The 23,374-nt window shown below is 40.4% G+C and overlaps 3 protein-coding genes across 5 annotated transcripts in view; 1 reads left to right on the top strand and 2 right to left on the bottom strand.

The window, feature by feature from the left end:
* Positions 1-377: 377 nt before the first annotated feature.
* Positions 378-4,358, bottom strand: LOC140738715 (uncharacterized). The gene is made up of 2 exons (XM_073066409.1): positions 4,227-4,358; positions 378-3,457 (listed from the first exon to the last, which is right to left on the bottom strand). Exons 1-2 carry the CDS (start codon positions 4,308-4,310, stop codon positions 2,231-2,233), a joined length of 1,311 nt encoding a protein of 436 aa, XP_072922510.1. The 5' UTR covers positions 4,311-4,358; the 3' UTR covers positions 378-2,230.
* A 10,930-nt stretch (positions 4,359-15,288) lies between these two features.
* hdac10 (histone deacetylase 10) overlaps positions 15,289-23,374 on the bottom strand; it is a 41,214-nt gene continuing 33,128 nt past the window's right edge. For 2 of the 3 annotated variants that reach the window (XM_073066404.1, XM_073066407.1), the window contains 2 exons: positions 22,982-23,132; positions 15,289-16,372 (listed from right to left, as the gene is read on the bottom strand). In XM_073066404.1, the coding sequence (XP_072922505.1) occupies positions 16,350-16,372; positions 22,982-23,132 (174 nt within the window). In that variant the 3' untranslated portion in view covers positions 15,289-16,349. Of the gene's footprint in view, positions 16,373-18,448; positions 20,130-22,981; positions 23,133-23,374 lie in introns of those variants that run through there. The other variant, XM_073066406.1, reaches the window with a different exon arrangement.
* On the top strand, positions 16,125-18,442 carry LOC140738714 (secreted frizzled-related protein 2-like). Its single transcript, XM_073066408.1, has 4 exons — positions 16,125-16,334; positions 17,389-17,558; positions 17,695-17,787; positions 17,955-18,442. The coding sequence occupies exons 1-4, from the start codon at positions 16,156-16,158 to the stop codon at positions 18,260-18,262; spliced, it is 750 nt and encodes a 249-aa protein (XP_072922509.1). The 5' UTR covers positions 16,125-16,155; the 3' UTR covers positions 18,263-18,442.

The raw sequence follows: 23,374 nt of genomic DNA, 5'->3' as shown, positions 1-23,374 counted from the left end.
GGAAAGAGGAGAGTAGGTAAAGGAACTAAATGGATTTCTTCCACTCCTCTGCCCTGACTCCTTGATCCTTACTCAAAATAAAACAATAAATGATGATTATGCAGGCCCAAATTAAACAAAGAATATAAATACACCACATTATTTCTCCAGATATACTATCTGAAGTTTATACATAAAATTAATGAAGTATAAAGGCATGAAATACATCTATTTTCGCCCTACCAAAGCCCTTCCCTTTCCTAAAAAGGTTCTTCAAAAATTTTTACATGCAAGTTAGGTTTAAAAGACAGAATGACCGGTTGAAATTTCTGAATCTATAAATTAAATAACAAATGGTGCATTAACCTTTGAGAAATACAATTTATTTTTTAGCCATATTCAGACTGCAGTCGCTATGGACACTGAGCATTTATTTCAATTATAATACACATTGCCACCACATAATAATTAAAACTTCAAACTGAAATACATTTCCACTTAAAGATAAGGCGCTTACAATTTCACACAATTCCATTTTAAACATTTACTCATCGATTCCATTGCAACTTAATTATGTTTAACCTGAATTTAACTGCTCAATGATTTAATCTAAAATTCAGTGCTTTTTAAAAATCACATTAGTATGTTTAGTGATTATAAAAAGGTTATAAATGTTAGTTCAGTTTCACTTTTGCCTGATTACAAAACAGCACTCTCAAGGGACATTTTCCGATGTTAAAGTGCTGTATGAATGTAATGTTTAAAGAAGAAGTATGCAGTAAACGGGATGAATGTCGATGCAACATGGTGGGCCTGGTTAAAATGGGTGTAATGGTACAGTAAAGTGCTGTACCATTCTAAGATTCAGTGTTCCTCAGGACAGACAGGCAATCATCACAAATAATGTTATACATATATATAGAGCTAGGGTGCTTTAGCACAGTACTGTAGAAATGTTATGCTGCTGCAAAAAAACAAAAACAAACTTCATGATATATGTGAGTGATGATAAACCTGATTCTAGATGGGTCTCTATTGTGGACTGAGAGAGGGAAGGGGGCAGGGAGAGGGGAATCATGGTTGGGAAAAGGGCAAGGGAGAGGGGAGGGAGTGGGAAGTATGAGAGGAACATTCTGTAATGATCAATACACCAACTGTTTGGAATCAAATGACCTTGCCCCGGGTCTCAGGATTGGATGTGTCTACACCCCAATCCTGGCACTCTTTCCCTGGTACTTGTCCCATGGCACTGCACCCTCGCTAGATTTACAAAACCGTTCTCCACTCCATGTTGACAAATACAGTACTGTGCAAAAGTCTTAGGCACCCTAGCTATGTAGATCTAAGAAAGACTTTTACACAGTACTGTAAGAGAGCACTTTTCATACAGATGATATATTGCAAAATGCTTTATAATGGGATAATAGTACAAATATAAAAATAAGCATGAAAATAAGACAAAAAACTGTTAGTTAAAAGCAAGGTTAAATAAATAGGTTTTGAGCTGGTGTTTAAAGAGTGTAAACTGAGTCTGTAGCCCTTATAGACTGATAGAGGAAGACCCGAGAGCTCTGGCAGGATTATAAGAGGAAAAACAATTCTGCGATGTAGCAGACAGCATTTGAGATCAGTTTCAGTCCTGGATCACTGGAGCTGAAAGTAATTGGCATGAACTAGTATGACAATCTGCTGCTTTATAGAGCATGGTAGTGTAGTGGTTAGCACAATGCTTTACAGTACTGGCAACCCACGTTCAATTACCACTACCTACAAGGAGATTGAACCTTCTCCCCATGACCTCACCAGTGTCCACCCACAGTCCAAAGATGCACAAATTGGTAGATTAATTGGTCATTGTAAATTGTCCTGGGATTAGGCTAAAGTTAATTCAGGGGATTGCTAGGGGGTCAAGGCTTGAAAGGTCACACTATCTCAATAAAAGAAAATTTTAAAAAGTTTGGAATAAAGCACAAATCACATTGCCATTTCTCAAAGTTCATTCAGTCTAATAGGGTTCTTCCTTAACAATTCGTGGAAAGCTATTTTACAAAACTTTGAAAAATAGTTTATTGAAAAGGAAATAAGGAATGGGCTCTTTAAGACAGAACCATAATCAAATGTTCTCAGTGGTAACTAAAGTGAAACAAGTTGAGAATAATGAATTTTCAGTTCAGGCAACAAATGACATCTTAATTATATGTCATAACAAATACTGTTGATGAAAATATTATTTGACTAAATAGAAAACTATTTAGTCTTTTGGTCTGTTCCTTCTGCTGTGAGGAAATCCATGTTTCTTGGCTTCTGGGATTTGCTCTTCGATAGTAACCCACTGACCCTGTTCATTTTTGATGAGGACTCCTAAGCAGCGGATCCCATCTCCCTTCTTACGTTTTGGAATTGGCTGGCCCATAATACATTCCAGCATCTTGTTATTGGACAGGCTCATACAGTACAGCTGAAAGTCATTTATCACATCATCCGTATAGTATTTTAAGATTTCCTCCCTTGGATACACAGGAATGCATTCTTCCTTGTGACCATGCTTCCAGTGGTATTTCTGACACGCTTTACTACAGTAATACGTAAGGCGACAGGAGTCACAAGTACGGAAGTGGCACTGGCTGTTTTCCAGTTCGTTACAAAGTGGCGAGGAACATATGATGGGGAAGGTTTCAGGTGGCTTGGTTTCATTGTCAGTAATTGTAGATATATACCTTGCTTTACGGTTATAATGCACATAAGGGTTTTTCTTGTATTCGTGAGGATCAGTGATAGCCTGAATGGTCTTTCTAGCAACATGTACCCCTGGCATCTCATATTCATCTTCCATTGACAAATAATGGATTATTTGGGGGAAAGAGGATCGATCCCAGGTTTGCTTGCAAATTGGAATGTGATAATGCTCGGCTAGAACCAACCATGCTTTTACAAGTAACCCAAGGTTCAATCGTTCATCGGATATTTTCCAAGCTACTTCCAAGCAGTTAAAGATTTGCAATTGGCAGATATATTTTATGTCATCTTCATTGCATAAGACGAGGCAATTGTAAAGGATTTTCAAGCACTCCTGCCAGATGAAGTGGCGTAGGTGAGTAATTTCACCGTCAAAGACAAGCATGATGCCAATATTTGTAACTATTCGGTATCTTTTATCCCACATTCGTTTAACGCAAGGCATATAACAAGATATTCGCCGTAAAAAACCCAAAGCCTGAAAAAAGGTTGAATGAGAGTGAATCAGCTTCATGCTTCCTTCTGCAAAGCATTCGTCCACAAGCTCAGACCACGCGATTTCAGCAAAGCGCTGGAAAAAGACATGAGCTTCTGGCCGACAATCCTCAGCTCCAGTGATACCAATTTTCTCAAACAGATCCAGCATGGTTGTATGCAGTTCCGACTGGGCCTCAAAGGTATCTTGTAGAATGAGTCGCATTATACGTTTAACCAAATTGTCGATGGAGTCTCCGATCATCATCTGCAGGATAGAACAAGTTATTCAAAACAGAAAAAAAGACACTGATGTGAGCCAGTCAAGTTGAGGGTAGAAGACTTGGAGCGTGGTAGGAAATTAAATTTATTATGAACATTAAGGAATTCTAAAGTTGATCTGAACCAAATTATGTGCACAAGTGGGTGGGAAAGGTAAAGTGCAGGAGAGGAAGAAATCTGATGAACAGAGTGGACCACAGGCAAAAGGGAACCTCCTTCCTGGGACCCTGGGGGAGGTGATAGGCAGGTGAGAAGAGGTAAGAAGCCAGAGTAGTGAACAGAAGAAAAAGGAAGGGGGAATGGGAGGAGGGGGAGGGGAGGGGGAATGGGAGGAGGAGTGAGAGGTAGAGGAGGGGGGAGGTGGGAGAGGGGAGGGAAGGGGAAGGGGAAGGGGAGAGAGAGGTTGAGGGTGGGTAGGGAGGAGAGGGGAGGGCAGAGAGGAGGCGAGGGTAGGGAGGAGGGGAGGGGAGGGAGGGAAGGGTAGAGAGGAGGGGGAGGGGAGGAGTGGGAGAATGGGGGAGGGAGGAGTGGGAAGGGGTAGGGCGGAGGTGGGAGAGGGAGGGGTGAAGAGGATGTCCGTCTTGGCCAGACTATCCACCTGAACCGGTCACTAGGCGCTGTGCAGCCAGCTGCTTCCCCTGTTGTTACTAACGCAGTCCAAGCTCTGGGTGAAGAGAGCGGCCGCATCCCATCACCAGAAGGTCCCCGTACCACCCGGTCCATCACACCGCCTCTATGTACCCCTCAGCACCAACCTCCAGTCGATGTTTGTAGGCGACTTCATCCTTTTCTTGTTTCGGCCGCGTACTCCGTCCGGCCTTCTCCGCAGCTGTCGCCATCGTTACTTCGAGCAGGAGCACCCTCCGGACCGTACTGCCACCTGCAGACTGGGAAGAGCAGGCGCGCCCGCCGGGCCGTGCTGCCACCTGCAGGCTGGGAAGACCAAGCGCGCCCGCCGGGCCGTGCTACCACCTGCAGGCTGGGAAGAGCAGGCGCGTCCGCCGGGCAGTGATACCACCTGCAGGCTGGGAAGACCAGGCGCGCCCGCCGAGCAGTGATACCACCTGCAGGCTGGGAAGACCAGGCGCGCCCGCCGAGCTGTGATACCACCTGCAGGCTGGGAAGAGCAGGCGCGCCCGCCGGGCAGTGATGCCACCTGCAGACTGGGAAGAGCAGGCGCGCCCGTCGGGCCGTGCTGCCACCTGCAGGTTGGGCAAAGCAAGCGCACTGCAGTACAAGCCTGGCTTCAGTGCTGGCAGGGCAATCGGATCAAAGGTCACAATAAATTTATTACCAAAGTACATATATGTCATCATATATTACTTTGAATTTCATTCTCTTGCAGGCATTCACAGTAGAAAAGAGAAATACAATAAAATCAATGCAAAGCTACATACAAAGTTTGACTAACAATGTGTGAAAGAAGATAAATATGCATATAATAAATAAACAATACTGAGAACCTGAGTCCTTGAAAGTGAGTGTATAGGTTGTGGAATCCATTCAGAGCTGGGGTGAGTGAAGTTATCCACTCTGGTTCAGGAGCCTGATGGTTGAGGGGTAATAACTGTTCCTGAACCTGGTGGTGTGGGACTTGAGACTCCTGTACCTTCTTCCCAGTAGTAGCAGTGCCTGGATGGTGGGTGTTCTTGATGGTGGATGCTGCTTTCCTGTGGCAGCTCTCTTTGTAATTCTGCTCAATGGTGAGAAGGGCTTTTTTTGTGTCAGACTGGTCTGTATCTACTACTTTCTGTTTGTTTTTCCATTCCTGAGCATTGGGGTTTCCATACCAGGCCATAATGCAACCACTCTCCACTACATCAACGGAAATTTGTTTAAGTTTTAGATGGCAGGCCAAATCTGCGCAAACTCCTAAGACACTAGGAGTGTCGTTGTGCCTTCTTTGTGATGGAAGCTTTGTGCTGGTCCTGGAACTGATCCTCTGACATCAGAATCAGATTTAATATCACTGGCATATGTCATGAAATATTGTTAACTTAATGGCAGCAGTACAATGCAATACATGATAATATAGGAAATAAATAAATCAATCAATCAATTACAGTAAGTATATATATGTGTATTCAATAGTTAAATTAAAAATAGGGCAAAAACAGAAATAATAAAAGTGAGGTAGGGATCCATTAGGGATTTGTATGACAGAGGGGAAGAAGCTGTTCCTGAATCATTGAGTGTGTGCCTTCAGGCTTCTGTGGCTCCTTCCTGACAGTAACAATGAGAAAAAGGCATGTCCTGGGTGATGGGGGTCCTTAATGATGGATGCTGCCTTTCTGAGACAGCACTCCTTGAAGATATTTTGGATACTACGGAGGCTAGTATCCATGAAGGAGCTGACTAAGTTAACAACTTTCTGTTGCTTATTTCGATCCTGCGCAGCAGCCCCTCCCCACCCCCCATACCAGACAGTGGTGCAGCTAGTTAGAATGCTCTCCATGGTACACCTGTAGGAATTTGCGAGTGTCCTCAAACTCCTAATGAGATATAGCTGCTCTTGTGCCTTCTTTGTAGCTGCTTTGATATGTTGGGTCCAGGCACACGCAAGGCACACATAAGGCATAGCCATTTGCAGAAGGCACATTTTCCACTATTTCGGAACACACTGCCAATACTTAGATACAATTATTGACTAATGAATTTCAAATCCTGGCCACTTGAACCTGTTATCTTCAATGGAGCAGAAAGGCTTCAAGGCTTCAAAGGCTTCAATGGAGCAGAAACCCTCACTAAACCCAAAGTTAATGCAGGCACTTAACCCAAATCTGTTGAAATCACAAAACTTTCTTAAAATTTAATATAAAGTTTTGTTGATTTTCATGATACATTTATTTCGCAATGGTAATATCTTATGTAATCCATTTTATACAGGTCACCAGTTATTTTTCCCAAGCGCATCACTTAAAGACTCTCTGTCTGCTGGAGTCAAAGAGGCTAATTACTTAAATGTTTGTTGAAACTGACAACTTGTTTCTGTTTTAATATCCCTAAGGCCAGATAAGATTATGGAGTTCTGATGCCCGAGTGTCTTATCAGGTATCAGCAGCCGACTACAACCAGCAGACAAAAGGGTAAAGGGGCAGACAAGATAATCACGCTTACTTTCCTGATTGTCTGTTCTGAAGTGAGTCAATGGACTGTAATGTTTTGGTGTTGAGAATTCTCTTTGGAGTCATTCCTATTTAACGTGGCACTGCTGGTGATGTGTGTCAGCTAGACCTTATCTACCATTATTTTCTTCAGAATCAGAATCACTTTACTGCCAGTCTGTGAAACATGCCAGAATTGATTCTGGTTCAGTGTCAAGCTTAAAACACAGGACAATACCATAACAGACAACACTGTAGCAAACAACAATTTACAAGACAGTAGTTGGTTCAGGAATTAAAGTTTAATTTCATTGATTGTAACTTTGAAAAGCAGGAGCAAATTCTCACAGATGTACCGTGGAGTGCATTCTAACTGGCTGCATCACCATCTAGTATGGAGGGGCTACTGCACAGGATCGAAATAAACTGCAAGGCAGAGAGTTGTAAACGTAGTAAGCTCCACCATGGGCACCAGCCTCTGTAGTGTTCAGGACGTCTTCAAGGGACAACAACTGAAAAAGGCAGCATTTATCATTAAGGACCCCCATCACCCAGAACACACCTTGTTCTCATTGCTACCATCAGGGAGAAGGCACACACTCAACAATTCAGGAACGACTTCTACTGCACCGGTCTGCCATCCGATTTCTGAACATCGAACCTATTGACACTACCTCACTACTGTATATATAGTTAAATAAGTAGTGCAAAAATAGAAAAAAAATCTAATTCAGTTTAATTTTAGTTCAATTTTTTTCTATTTTTATGTATTGCATATGTTTCACTCTATCGTACTGCTGCAAAGACAACAAATTTCATGATGACATATTCTGGTGATATTAAGGTGTTGATTCTGATTCATATGTTTTGACTGTTAAGTCTTATTTATTTTTAATACCTAATGGGACCACCATTTCTGGGGAACGTGCTAAGATGGTAACATGATATTGATATGCTGCAGCCTCTCCGGACTCTGGATTGGGGATTGCCAAACGTTATGTGGTTTTTCTTGTGTGATCTGTTTTGTCGTGTGCTTTTTTTGTGATATCATTCCGGAGAACGTTGTCTCATTTTTTAAACTGCATTACATTTGTGGCTTCTAAATGACAATAAACTGAATCTGAATTAGCAATACACTGAAGTGGGACAAGCCAGTAGAGATTGTTCTTTCCTCGCCAGTTTAGCAAATTTAACATCTCAAAGCCATCATTGACAGTGTGGTGACCACCTCTGTCCCTGTTTGGTTTCCTGCCTCCTCCTCCCTCTCCAAGTCTGGGTTGCAGTAAATGGTCCACTCAGCGGGGAGGATCATTGGCTGTCAGCTACGGACATTAGGAGAGACCTGTTCACCACCAGAATGAAGAAAAGAGCTGAAAAATTTACTGCTGACTCCACCCACCCTAGCAGTCTACCTAGTCACCAAATTGTCTTCAGGGAAGTGCTACAAATCCATCACCACCAGGACTACCAGTCATCTCTGAAACTTCTTTCCTGTAGCTATCCAGCTTCTCAACAAAACTCACTCAGGTGTAACACCCTCACTGTCCTGCACAACATCTCTTAAATTATCTTTCTCGCTCCTTTTGTCTGGTTGATGATTATTAAGTCTGTTCATATCTTCACATTTAAGTTTGATTATTGACATTTGCACATGTGACAGTTCTGCTAATTGGTGATGGCTCATGGCTGTTTGCACTATTGTCTTGTAAATTGTTGGCTGCTGTAGCGTTGTCTGTTATGGTGTTGTCCTGTGCTTTATGCTTGGCACCGAACCACAATCAAATCTGGTATGTTTGCATACCAGAGAGTTCAGAGGAGGTTCATGGAAATGATGCTGGGATTGAAAGGCTTATCATATAAAGAATGCTTGATGGCCCTGGGCCTGTACTCACTGGAATTCAGAAGAATGAGGGCGGACTTCAAATGTCGAAAGGCCTCAGCAGAGTGGATGTGGAGAGGATGCTGCCAGTGGGGGGGGGGGGAGTCTAAATCAAAAGACACAGCCTCAGAATAGAGGGTCATTGATTTAGAAGAGATGAGGAGGAAGGGGAATTTCTTTAGCCAGAGAGTGGTGAATCTGTGGAGTTTGTTGCCACAGGCGGCTGTGGAGGTCAAGTCATTCAGTATATTTAAGGCAGAGGTTGATAGATTCTTGACTGGTCAGTGCACAAAGGGTTACGGGGAGAAGGCAGGAGATTGGGGCTGAGAGGGAAATGGATTAGCCATGATGAAATGGTGGAGCAGACTCGATGGGCCAAATGGCCTATATCCTATATCTTATGGTCTTATGATTTCACATACTAGCAATAAAGTGATTCTCATTCTGAAACATCACCGCCAGTTGAACAAGTGATTAACTTTTGAAAGTTTCATACTTATAACCAGGTGATTTCAGTGGAAGAGTGCTGGACTCTGAGTCTGTATAGAGGCACCATTCTGTGGGACTGATCCGATTAGTCATAGAGGAGCCCCACCTACCTGACTGCAAACACATACGAATGTAAAGATATGAGTCTGGCATGGCATTAGCAAACTACAGTCAAGCACCTCCACTACATATGGAGTCACAGAGCACTACAGCAGAAAAAAAATAGGCCCTTCAGCCCTTCTAGTCTGTGCCAAACTTTAATCTGCCTAGTCCCATCAACCAGCACGTGGTCCAAGATCCTCTATCTCCTCCCAAAAGTCCCATCCATGCACTTAACCAAACTTCTCTTAAATTTTGCAGTCAAACCCACATCCACCATCCAATGGTAGCTTGTTCCACACTCTCACCACCCTCTGAGAGAAGTTCCCCTAACGTTCCTTTTAAATGCTTCACCTTTCACACGTAACCTATGACGTCTAGTTCTAGTCTTACACAACCTCAGTGTGGGAAAAGCCTGCTTGCATTTACCCTATTGATCCCCTTCTTAATTTTGTAAACCTCTATCACATTTCACCTGATTCTCTTACGTTTGAGGGAATAAAGACCATAAGACATAGGAGCAGAATTAGGCCATCCGGCTCATCGAACGTGCTCCGCCATTCAATCATGGTTGATTGTTCTTTTTAATCTCCTCCTCAACCCCAGTTCCTGGCCGTCTCTCCGTAACCTTTGATGCCACGTCCAGTCAAGAACCTATCAATCTCTGCCTTAAATACACCCAACAACCTAACCTCCACAGCTGCACGTGGCAACAAATTCCACAAATTCTCCACCCTTTGGCTAAAGAAATTTCTCCGCATCTCTGTTTTGAAAGGGTGCCCCTCTTGAGGCTGTGCCCTCTTGTCCTAGACTCAGAAACATCAGGAAACATCCTTTCCACTTCCACATCCACTCTGTCTAGGCCTTTCAACATTTGAAAGGTTTCAATGAGATCCCCCCTCATTCTTCTGAATTCCAGCGAGTACAGACCCAGAGCCATCAAACATTCCTCGTGGTATCCAGGCCAGGAACAAATTCAAGCCCTTGGTGCTGTGAGGCATTTAACATTAAGATTCAGCAAGACAGATAAGAGTGAAATGGGCTGGGGCTTACTTAAGAATGAAGTGTGAACTTTAAATATTCATAAAGGTCAATCAGACTGACCTCTTTTTTCCATTTCTTTTAATTGGAAAGGGAGTCAGAGCTGGCACTGAGGAGTTTAATGATCCCAATTTTTAAAATACCAGAATCAGAATCAGGTTTATTATCACCAGCATGTGTCGTGAAATTTGTTAACTTAGCAGCAGCAGTTCAATGCAATACATAATATAGAAGAAAAAAAGTAAAATCAATTACAGTATATGTATATCAAATAGATTAACAATAGTGCAAAACAGAAATAATATATATTAAAAAAGTGAGGAAGTGTTCATTGTCCATTTAGGAATTGGATGGCAGAGAGGAAGAAGCTGTTCCTGAATCGCTGAGTGTGTACCTTCAGGCTTCTGTACCTCCTGCCTGATGGTAACAGTGAGAAAAGGGCATGCCTTGGGTGCTGGGGTCCTTAATAATGGACGCTGCCTTTCTGAGACACTATTTTTGTACCCAAGATGGAGCTGACTAAATTTACAACCCTCTGCAGCTTCTTTCAGTCGTGTGCAGTAGCCACCCCCAAACTAGACAGAGATGCAGCCTGTCAGAATCCTCTCCACAGTACATCTATAGATGTTATATATTGATAAATATATTGAGACAGGGAGTATAATATTTTATTATAAAATATAAAAATATTTTATAATATAGTTTGTAACTGTAGTTAATACAGTATTAGGCAAAAGTCTTAGGCACATATATATAGCTAGGGTGCCTAAGACTTTTGCACAGTACTGTATTTGTCAACCTGGAGCAGGGAGCAAGTTTGTAAATCTGGCGAAAGTGAAGGATGTTGGGAATGAACCCTGAGGGAGGGGTGAGGGAAAGGTGGCAGCAAAGGAGTGCCAAGGGCGGACAGTGGGTGAAAGGCACATTTAGCCTTGTGACACCAGGCAAGGTCATTTGATTCTAAACAATTGGTTTATTGATCATTACAGAATGTCTCTCTGGTGCTCCCACTTCCTCCCCTTTCCCTTCCCCGTTTCCCAACCATGATTCCCCTCTCCCTGTCCCCTTCCCACTCTCAGTCCACAATAGAGACCCATATCAGTATCAGGTTTATCATCACTCAAATACGTCATGAATTTTTTTTGTGGCAGCAGTACAGTGCAGTACTTAAAACATTCCTTTGGATCTCTAAACTGCCACTGTTCATGTGTTTAAAATAGTTGCAGAGAAAGTTGTGCTTTAAAAAAGTGTCTGTAGTTACAAAGTTAAAACCATATTTTGTAAAGTTAGTTATAAACTGTATCTAGTAATATTGTTTATATGTATTACTGTGCAAAAGTCTTGGGCACATATATATAGCTAGGGTGTCTAAGACTTTTGCACAGTTGCTCAGTACTGTAGTAATTTTAAGTGTTACTTCTAGGTTTTAGGTAACCATTTGCTGTTTTACCTTTGGATCAGAGGATTCTGATCTTTGCCTCTGAACAAAGAATTGAATTATATTCACAAGAGATTCTGCAGTTGCTAGAAATCCAGAGTAACACACACAAAATGCCGGAGGAACATAGCAAGTCAGGCCGCATTTACGGAGAGGAATAAAGAGTTGATGTTTCGGGCCAAGACCCAGAGTCTCTAGTAGAATTATATTGTTAGAGCAAAAGGAAATCTTCTTGCTTCCTTTTCAGTTCTGTGAAATGACTGGTCAGGCCACTGTTGGGACCACAGGTTTTCCCACAAATGTTGGAGCAGGCAGCTGGTATGGCAAATCAGTATCAGGTTTACTATCACTGGCTTAAGTCATGAAATTTGTTGTTTTGAGGCAGCAGTACATTCCAATACATAATAATAAAACTGCAAATTATGGTAGTATATATATTTTTAAAAGTTAAATTAAGTAAGTAGCGCAAAAAGAGAAAGAAGAGTAGCGAGGTAGTGTTCATGGGTTCAATGTATTTTCAGAAATCTAATGGCAGGGAAAAAGCTATTCCTGAAACATTGAAGGTGTGCTTTCAGGCTCCTGTTACTTCCTCCCTGATGTTAGCAATGCGAAGAGGGCATGGTTTGGAGCTGATGGAGCCCTTAACGAAGGATGCCACCTTTTTGAGCCATCACAGTCCTTATGAAAATTCGATGATTCCATCGACACTGAAGATAACAGCTTTGCAGTAGAATAGTTGAGATCTCTTCATTCATCCACCAAAAATATTTCCAACATGGTAATTCACATCACAGGGGTTGAGCAACAATCCGCTTGAGAAACTCAGCGGTTTCAAAAACATTTTGTGTGTTTTACTTGGACTTCCAGCATCTGCAGATTTTCTCCTGTTTGTGTATAGGTTTTCTAAACCTTGGTGTGCATATTCCTGGTAATGTGCATGTCATCACAGCTGAGTACTTGTGAGAAGTTGTGCAATTTCACTTTTCTAGGATTATGAGCACAAATGCCAAGTTTACTTTTCAGATCACACCCTTTACTGTATGTACTGAACACCAGGAAAACAGAATGTTCCAAAGTAGAAATTCAAGAACAAATACTGGGTGCAAGATTTCCTAATTTCTCTTCATGTTGGTACAGAATAAAGTAATTAAAAATAACATGCTAGTTACCTCTAAAATTACAAATACACAATTCTGAAATCTTCTCCTTTCACAGCTTGTTGCATTTGAGGATGATATGCCCCCACTCCAGTTCAATGTTTAAACTGATCAAAGGAAATTGTCACATTTAAAGCAAGTTATAAATGATACCAGATTATTTGGTTTCAGTAATTTTGATGTTTTGAGGTGTATTCCTACTCCTCTTGCAAGAACGTTAAATGGCCAGGAATGTAAGAAGTTGCAGAGAGTGGTAGACTCAACCCAGTACATGCCTCACCACCATCAATAGTATCCACATGAGGCACGGCCTCAGAAAGTCTACATCTATTATTAATAATCCCCATCATCCAGGCCATTACCATTGGCAGGAGGTACAGAACCCGAACTCCCACACCTGCATGTTCAAGACAACTGCTTCCTTCAATGCTGTACTTTTTACAGCTGTGTGGACCAATCATTGATCTAAGCAGGAAATTTTTACACTGTCTGAAAACTGCATGGCACTTTAAATGTTTATTTTGTAATAAAGTATGCACGACAAACACAAAGCACTACTCACAACACAAGTAAATTATGTCAGGCAGTCAAAACCACTGACAGGCACAATGGTAAAATTAAAATGTTTTGAATAGATGGTGCCGGTGGTTTATCAACAATGAGCTGCTGACTTCCATTCTGTGTTTATTGTTACAATTTGCAACAGTGTTGTAACTTGAAACACTGATAATGTAAATATGTTGAACCTCTAAAATTTTTCAATGTATAGTATTGTATTTGTCAACACGGAGCGGAGAGTGAGTTTGTAAATCGGGGTGGAGCAAGGGATATTGGGAATGGCGAGGGTGGAGCACCATGGGAGGGGTGTGGGACAAATGGCAGAGGAGTGCCAGGTCGTGGGATGGATGGAGTAGGTTTAGTCACACCCAGCCCTGAGACACCAGGCAAGTTCATTTGATCCCGAACAATTGGTTTGTTGATCACTACAGAATGTCTCTCTAGTGCTTACCGCTCCTTCCCCTCTCCGTTCCCCTTTTCCCAACCATGATTCCCCTCCCCCTTCCCACTCAGTCGACAATAGAGATCCATATCAGAATCAGGTATATCACCATTCGCATGTCAAGAAATTTGATTTTTTTTGTGGAAGCAGTAAAGTGCAATACACAAAATTACTACAGTACTGTGCAAACATCTTAGGCTCCCCAGCTGTGTATATGTGCCCAAGACTTTTGCACAGTACTGTAAAGATTACAGAATATATATTAATTTAAAAATTTAAGGATTATACACATTAATACACCATGAATTTCAAGGTATTTCACTATTATACTATCATAGATTTGAAAATAATATTAGCATAATTTAAAAATTATATTAACATTATATAAAAGAAAATTCCAGCTGTGCAGCAACAAAGGCTACATGCATGGCAACATTTCAGCTCCTGTGCAGTCATGCACCAGTGCAGTTCAGAGGGAAGTAGCTTTCTTTTCACCATTCAGTTCTTGAACCAACCTGCTTAACCTGAAGGACTACATCAGTATAACAACTCTATGAATATTCTGATGATCACTTTGTGCTACAATGGATTTTTTGTTCTAATTCTATTTATGTTCAACTGGATAAGTTATGTTTAATGTTCTTCTTGTGAATGCTACTTATGCAATGTTATGTGCCTGTGACCTACTACAAGCAAAATTTTTATTACAACCTTTAGACCCCACTTGGAGTACTGTGTTCAGTTCCGGTCATCTCATTACAGGAAGCATGTGGAAACTATAGAGAGAGTGCAGAGGAGATTTACAAGGACGTTGCCTGGATTGGGGAGCATGCCTTATGAGAATAGGTTGAATGAACTCGACCTTTTCTCCTTGGAGCGAAGGAGGATAAGAGGTGACCTGACAGAAGTGTACAAGATGATGAGAAGCATTGATCATGTGGATAGCTAGAGGCTTCTTCCCAGGGCTGAAATGGCTAGCATGAGGAGGCACAGTTTTAAGGTGCTTGGAAGTAGGTACAAGGGGGATATTAGAGGCAAGTTTTACCACACAGAGAGTGGTGGATGCATGGAATGCACTGGCAGTGAAGGTGGTAGAGGTGGATACAATAGGGTCTTTTACACAGGTACATGGAGCTCAGAAAAATAGAGGGCTATGCGGTGGGTTAATCCTAGGCATCTTCTAGAGTAGGTTACATGGTCATTGTGGGCCGAAGGGCCTGTAATGTGCTGTAGATTTCCCACAATCTATGTTCCATCACTAACTACCCCCATCACCCAGGACTTGCCCTCTTCTCATTGCTACAATCAGGGAGGAGGTACAGAAGCCTGAAGGCTCACACTCAACGATTCAGGAATAGGTTCTTCCCCTCTGCCATCCGATTTCTGAATGGACATTGAACCATACTACTTTCTTAACTTCTAATTTGCACTGCTTATTTAACTTACAATATACACATATACTTATTTTAACTCACTGTTTCCCCCCTATTATTATGTATTACATTGTACTGCTGCCATAAAACAACAAATTTCACGACATATGCCCGTGATATTAAACCTCATTCAGATTCGTAAGTGTTAGTTTCATGGCAACTTTCTGAAAAAATACATATTTTTAAAAGTTCATTTATTTTGGATTAACCCATTTCCTTGCATTTATTTTATCAGGCACTGCAAATTATACAAAATTACAAATGCCACAACACTGGTCTGTGATTATAAACCTGATTCCGATACCAGGGCGCGGATGACCGCAGGAAGGCCGGTCAAGTATGCTGGAAAATTGAAGTCTGCGTATAGCTCACTTATCACAGAAAACATCAATTCATATTTAACTAGTTTGATTTTCTGACTCTACAAACTTGCTGCTCGAACTGCAGACGTTAAAGAATCAGAAACTCGTCTCCACTGGAATGCTTGCATTCAAGACACGAGACGGGAGACAATCAGCCTCGTCGGAAACCTCCTTTGTTTTATTTCTCACTCCGCCGTTTGTCGAAATACCACAGAAACAAAGGGGTTTCAGGAGTCTGTCTGTCTATTGAAAATTAACGCCAGTATAGTTTCTTAAATTGATTCTATCTTTATTAGGGTTGTTAAAGATGTTTCTTAATTGATATTTAACGTTAATAAACAGAGGCACCTTGCAACAAAGAACGTTAACTAGATACAGTCTAATGACCCATTTGCCGATGACTCCGCGCAGACTGAAGAAAGTGTTTACAATCCTTGACTGGTCAATAGAAATTAAGGCTTATCTCAAATACTTTTGTTGGGCCACTGATAACAGATGGAATAGTTCGCAAAATATATAAATACAGCCACAAGAACAGAATAGTTTATAGCTGTCATTGCACCCTGTAGGAATGACTCGTAAACGGGGATATCTCTTCTCGCTGCTCTGTACCCTGCAGGCGGTGCTAATCAATTGTTTCGATATCGGAATATCGACCAAGTGTGTGGCCGTGCCTAAAGAAATGGGACTGTGCCAGGATGTCGGATACTCAGAAATGAGGCTTCCAAATTTCTTGGGCCACAAAACCCTCGATGAGGTTATTTCGAAGTCCGCGAAATGGGAGTCTCTGATTCGGACAGGATGCCACTCACAGGCGGGAACGTTTCTCTGTTCCTTGTTTGCTCCGGTTTGCTTGGATACGTGAGTATCTTGTCGCTAGTGTTGATCACCTTGTCCAGCTAGTCAAAAATTCAAAGTAAACTTATTTTAAAAGTACATATTTAAAAAAAGTGTCGCCAAGTTGTTAACAAATAACATAATTAATAACATCTACGTAGAAAAAAACCCTCAAGTTATAATAGTAGTTCATAAAAGGACCCCATGTCGTATAAAAGTACTGTACTGAATTAGAAATAGAACACCGAATCTTCTCCAATCTGAGTCATAATGTCTTCTAACCACTGCATATGAGTAGGAGAAACTGCTTCTTTCCATTTAAGCAAAATCCGTCTTTTCGCCATAAGTGAGATAAAAGCCAGAACATACAAATCTGAGGGAGTTAAAGTTATATCTTGAGTTCCGAGAATACCAAAGACAGCAGTAAGAGAACTAGGTTCAAAATTAGTGTTAAAAAGTTTTTTAAACACTTTTCCTTGTTCTTACCCGTTGGCTTTCTTGGTAGGGGCTAGATTTTTTTTATATACATAAAATTCCTAATGTATACTCTTTATAAATTTGCAGAATTAGTCATCATTACCGGAGTACTATATACACGTATGTTACTCAGTCCTATACAGTTCAATTTTTCTATTGTCTGTATTCTGTTAGTAATTTATATATACATACTCTATAATATAACAAATATAAAAATATTGAAAGAGAGAAAAGTACATATGTCGCCAGATCTATTTTTCTTGTAGGCATTCACAGCAAATACTAGAAACATAATAGTTTCTCGCCACAATGGCGAGAAAATCTGCAGATGCTGGAAATCCAAGCAACACAAAAGTGCTGGTGGAATTACTGAGTTCCTCCAACATTTTGTGTGTTACAATGGAATCACTGAAAGAGGGCACCCAGCAGAACAGACACTCACTGTACAAGACAACAAGCCGTGCAAATATTAGTAATAATAAGTACATCAGCAATAAATATCGATAACACGAAGCCTTGAAAGTTACTTAGGATAATATGTTTGCGATTTATGAATGCGTAATATTTGGGAGCATTAAAAAGTCTCATTACACTGTTGCAGCTTCATCCAGCCGTGCAGGAGTATGTGTGTGGCTGTTCGGGACAGTTGTAGTCAGGTCCTCGCTTGCCTCGGTCTGTCTTGGCCCGACGCCCTTTCCTGCGACCGATTCCCAGCCGATGAAGACACCTGTTTAACATCGACCAACGCAGAGTCCACAGACTACCGAAAACGTAAAAGTCACGGCGCGATAATGAGAGCTTTCGCGGTGACGTCGTTACATCTCGTTTTTAAATACTAGCTAAAACGATAGCTTATTATAAGAAACATAACTCCAAAATAAAGTAATTGTATGTCTTTGCCGTTTAGTTTTCCCGAAGCCTATCTGCCAGGGTTGCCCGAACACAGAGGAACCGGGGGCACACGGAACAGTTTTGCGAACGTTGTGTCAAAACAATTTCGGTAAGATTTTTGTTTCTTTTCTTAATGATAAATAAATATCACATAAAACTGGGCAATAGAAATGCAACCACTTGTATAAAATGTGCTTTTGGCTTAGTCCTTTGACTTGTATGTCATATATGTCTATCTGAACAATAGATGATGGTGCCTTATTCCTTCGTCCGCAGCTGTGAAGGTTATGCTGACCAAACAGAGAAATGCTTCGGATGATTCCGAGTATAACTTGGTGGGACGAGTGGAAATAATCAGCCCCGGTTCATTGTTTCCCTTCGGAACTCGGACCGTTATTCAGCAATGGCTTCTCGTCAATGCAAACTGTGTGCAGAAAATGACACGCAACGACCGAGCCGTGCAGTACGTCCTCATTGGGGACGTTCAGGACTCCAATATAATAGTAAATAAAATCTACTTGTGGCACAAGAAAAACACTCAATTGACCCTTGCCACTCGGAAATGGAAACAACATAAATGTTAAACTGATATTGTAACAGTACTTGTGGATACATTATTGCACTCCTTTAATATACTTTAACTATTGTAAATATAAATTCATGTAAAATAATATACACGTTGTAAACGCGCGGATTAACAGTAGCTGGACAGTATGTCCTAATTAATAGTATGGAAATCTATTGTTGTACATAAACACAAACTAATGCACAACAGTTGTGATTTTATTTTTTTTTAAATGACATTGCCAATTCTGACTTTTAATTAATTTGAAATCAGTAAAATAGGACAAATACCAAGTGAATATAAAAATTCAACACTTGCCATCCAGATGCTACTCTACTTCTGGATCAAATCTCCAAAATAATATTTACCTTTCAGGCTGATTGTTGAAATGAATTTTGGGACTACCCACTTTACTTACATGGTGAATGGAGCTAAACTCAACAATCTGCATTTCATAAAACACATTTATCAAGTTAAAACATTTTAAGACAATTTGAAGGAGAGGTATCAAACACAAATTCTGCCCACAGATCTGTGCAAGCAGGTATTTAGGACCAACAACCTATAGTTTAGTCAAAGACTTAAAAATTATCTGAAACTCTGCTGGCTGCTATGGACTATCAAGTTTGTAGAAGGAGGCAGGCAAGGTGTTCATTGGAAAACTGGCACAGAAGTACTTGTTCAGGTGAAGGGTCTTAACCTGAAACATCTGTCCATTCCCTCCAATAGATGCTGCCTGAACTGAGTTTCTGGAGATTTTTGTGTTGCTCCAGATTCCAACATCTGCAGGCCTTTGTATTTCTTTTTAAAAAATGATCATTCTTGCTCAAGTCTTGATGGTTCTGTTCATTCAGTTTGTGACAGTAGGTATTTCAGTAGCTTTGACCATTATGAAATCTTGGTAGTGCTTTTGTCCATTTCCCCATGGCAATAATGCAGTAAAGCTTACACATCAGCAATATGCTGTGTCATGGTCTTCCATCTGCCTTTAATCTGAAAAGTTCTAATAAGCTCTTCAAAACGTTTGCTTTGATGTAACTCATGAATGTCATGCACTTCCGATGACTTTTTCTTCCATTATTTTTTCCCATCACTGCAAGATGATTTGAGTTTCTCTTTCCTCAGTACAAGTCCCAGAAATTCCAGTTGCCATTTCCTGATTGATGATTCCAGTTCTTTTTATTCCAGCTTTTTGCAACACTTACTCATTTGTTACTCTGCCCTTCCATGATATTTTCATCATTCTTAAAAACCCACATTTCTACAGCTTGTGAGTCTTCCCTCAATTTGCAGTCTACACATGCAATTGTACAAGCGAGATACCAGATCTTTAGTTTGTATGATAAAATACCAATTTTAATAATAAATGGAGAAATGCTTAAAAACTTAGGACCAGAAGTTTTTAGGTTAGTCATTATACAAATATAGCGTGTCATTTAATCTTCAATATACAGATTAATTCTGTATAAGGACACACAATCATTAGAATAGTTCTATAGGCCATGACTAGATGATGCTTTGATATTATGAATAATGCATATAAAGATAATTTATATTCTAGCATCTTTCCCTTTCCTTTTCAGTCCTGATGAAGGGTCACGGCCCAAAACATCGACCGTTTATTCATTTCCATACGTGCTGTCTGACCTGCTGAGTTCCTCCAGCATTTTGTGTGTGTTGCTGAAGAAAATCATCTTTACTTTTGTACATCAATTAATCTTTACAATTTAAGGACAAGAATGACTGCCAAAATAAAACCTTCCAACGAAAACAGGGCTGTCAAAATGATGATGTTGATGAGGTTTCAAAAAATCTTGAATCTCCACATTCTGTGTTGTTCTTTCAATCCAGGTGAAATTTTAAATCTGGCTCAACCATTTAATATACTGCATTTAAGAAAAAGTAAAAAAAATACAATGACACTACGCAATTTAAACTTAATGAGCAACTGAAGTTACACACCAGTATTAGTTTTGATATAAAAATAGGATATTGCAACTGTTGTGCTTTCTCCAAATGATCAGATTTCTTATTTCCTAGCCCTTTACCTTTCCATTTGGCTTCACCTATCACCTTCTAGCTAGTCTCCTTGCTCTCCCCTCAACTTTTTATTCTGGCATCTTCCTCCTTCCTCGAGATCCTTTAGAAGGGTCTCAGCCTGAAATGTAAACTGCTGCCTGACCTGCTGAGTTCCTCCTGTGTTTTGTGTGTGTGGCACTAAATAATGGGTTATTCAGTAAGCCAGATCTACCAGTTACACTGATGCACAGTTGCACAGCTACTGCCTCACAATATCAGAGATGCAGGTTCAGTCTTGACCTCAGGTGCTGTCTGCATGGCAAGTGCATGTTTTCTTTGTGACTGCATGGGTTTTCTCTGAATGCCCCAACTTCCTACCATATTCCAGACTTGTGGATCACAAGGTTAATTGGTCATTGTAAAATTTCCCTACCTTCTAGGTGAGTAATAAAATCTTGGGAGAGCAGACGATAATGTGACAAAATTAACTAAAATTTATGATAATATTAGAGTGGTTAATATCATTTACTTGGACTTTCAGAAGGCTTTTAACAAGGTACCCCACGAGAGGTTAAGAATCAAATGACAGGATTCAGGGTAGAGTGTGCGAATGGGTGCAGAATTGGCTCAAAAACAGAAAACGAGTTATGGTGAGAGGATCATTTTCACTCCTAGGGGTTCTGCAGGGATCGGTTTTGGGGCTGCTGCTGTTTTTAATTTACATGAATGATTTAGATAAGCACATGACAAGTAAACTAGTAAAATTTGCTGTTGACACAAAACTAGGGAGATGGGCTGATAACAGTCAAGCAGCAGAATCAAGACAGTTAGATCTAAACAAAATCCAGATTTGGGCAGATAAATGGCAATGAAATTTAACGTAAGTAAATGTAAAATATTACATATAGGAAGTAGAAATATTAGATATAAACATACAATGGAGGGGTCTTGAGTACGAGAAGGATTTAGGCATCCTGGTAGACCCATCACTATCAACATCTAGACAATGCACAGAAGTGATTAGGAAGGATAATAGAACTTCGGTCTATATAATGCACTCAATGGAGTTCAAGTCAAAAGACATTCCCCTTAAGCTGCATAATGTGCTTGTGAGGCCACACCTTGAATACTGTGTACAATTTCGGTCTCCATATTGTGTGAGCAATGTGAAGGCACTGGAGAGAGTCCAGAGAAAGGTGACTAGACTCATTCCAGGCCTGCAGGGTATGAACTATAATGAAAGATTGAAAAGAATTAAGTCTTTTTAGTTCAAGTAGTAGAATGAGAGGAGACATAATAGAAGTGTTCAAAATCATTAAGGGTATAAGTAAAGTGGATGCTAGCTGCTACTTCAAAAGTAAGCCATCAACAAGGACACAGGGCCATAGGATGAGACTGATTAAGGGGGTATTTCAGACTAACGTCATGAAGCATTTCTTTACACAGTGATCTGTGGACACATGGAACAAACTACCTAGTTGTGTACTTGAGAGTAGTACCTTTCAAGTCTAAACTCGATAGTTATTTCAACTTACTACATGAATAGGAATTTGGCAAGATTTGTTGGGCTGAATGGCATGTTCTTGTCAAACGCTTTCTATTGTTTTAATGTTCTAAAAAGTAAAAATAGGATTGATGTATCAGTGAGGATTCAATTGGCCAAAGGACCTGTTCTCATGCTGTATCTCACAATGATTCTATAACTAAGTAGACTGCAGTTTCCTTCATGCCCCCATTTGGATAACCTTAGAGCTACTGCCTGATTTCCAATGAGGCAGATCCCGACATACTATTGAGAAAATGAAGGCAATGATAATATCTGTAATGGTTACATATGGCTTACTCTGTCTGTATACTCATTTGAAACAACAGACTGAAGATTATGCAAAAATTTGTTCTGGTGCTAGAGTAGTGCAGCTGGCACTGAATCTCTACCAAAGGAGGAATAAGGTGTTCTTTCCTTCCACTAGCTTGCAGTCACCTTTGGGCAAAGCGTAGCACCTGCTTAGTCTCCCCTACCCCCAATCGAAGCCATAGGAGCAGGTGGTGAATGGTTGTATGAGCAGCTGGTGCATATCATGAGTCCTGTTTATGTGGCCACTGATGCCAGGCAGACAATCTCTGAAAAGTATTGATAATGGCTAAGGTCACCCATCTTGTAAACACACTACCCAGAAGAAAGCAATGGCAAACCACTTATGTGGAAAAATTTGATGCTAGAATAGACCCAAGAAAGGAAATATGGATGACTGCTCCTTTATCCTGAAATGAATTGTTTGATTTTATTTCACAAAGATAGCCAGAATTAACAAGTCAATGCAGAGATAAAAAACAACTATACTGCAAACTTAACGGGTATCATGGTTCTTTAGAGGAACGATAATCAGATCAGTGAATGGAAGGTTTAATTACTTTAAGTGCAATAACACAACAAATGGAATTTAATGTCATCTTTTACCAATTCTATTTCCATTTCAGAATGGTGAAACAATTGCATGTAACATTATTTTTTAAAACACTTTGAGGGAAGAAAAAGAACATTAATTCCTTGTTTTGAAAAAGAGATATTGATCAATTTGTGGTACAACCCTTCTTGTCACTATAAAAAGTTCTGACCTTGAATAGAGTAATAGCAGGTACCTGTGCTAAAGAAAGGACTGAGGGACAGAAATAACCATGAACTGCATTACTGGTATATGTAAAGATTTTTTTTGCTTACCACTGTCCTGAAGTAATTTCCAGTGCTCCTTCAGTTCTTGCTTAAGTTTCATCAACATGAGTACATTTTCTTGATTTAAAACAAGAGATCCTACTGCAGGTAAAGTGTCACCTAGCAAGGAACTTGTCAAAGTCTCCACAAGGTCAGAAGCCTAAGAAAAAAAATCTATTTAAGATGATACTGGATTTTAATACAAAAATTCCCTTTCAATAACTTTTAATGCAAACTAGGTTAGTGCTGTAATGTTAGCTTTAAAAAAATCAGAATTTCTCAGTTTATTTCAACATTCCCTATAGTGTCTATTCAAAGTTCAAAGCAAATTTTATTATTGAAGTACATATATCTCACCATATACAGCCCTGAGATTCATTTTCCTGTGGGCATACCCAACAA

Source organism: Hemitrygon akajei, chromosome 14, assembly GCF_048418815.1.
Source record: "Hemitrygon akajei chromosome 14, sHemAka1.3, whole genome shotgun sequence".
Taxonomy (NCBI): Eukaryota; Metazoa; Chordata; class Chondrichthyes; order Myliobatiformes; family Dasyatidae; genus Hemitrygon; species Hemitrygon akajei.
This window is presented reverse-complemented; position numbering and strand designations above follow the sequence as displayed.

Coding starts and splice junctions, on each gene's coding strand:
- LOC140738714 (XM_073066408.1), top strand. CDS start 16,156: ATGGGACTGTGCCAGGATGTCGGATACTCAGAAATGAGGCTTCCAAAT. Junction 16,335..17,388: donor GCTCCGGTTTGCTTGGATAC/GTGAGTATCTTG, acceptor ACACTGTTGCAG/CTTCATCCAGCCGTGCAGGA. Junction 17,559..17,694: donor GTCCACAGACTACCGAAAAC/GTAAAAGTCACG, acceptor TTTGCCGTTTAG/TTTTCCCGAAGCCTATCTGC.
- LOC140738715 (XM_073066409.1), bottom strand. CDS start 4,310: ATGGCGACAGCTGCGGAGAAGGCCGGACGGAGTACGCGGCCGAAACAA. Junction 3,458..4,226: donor CCTACAAACATCGACTGGAG/GTTGGTGCTGAG, acceptor TCTATCCTGCAG/ATGATGATCGGAGACTCCAT.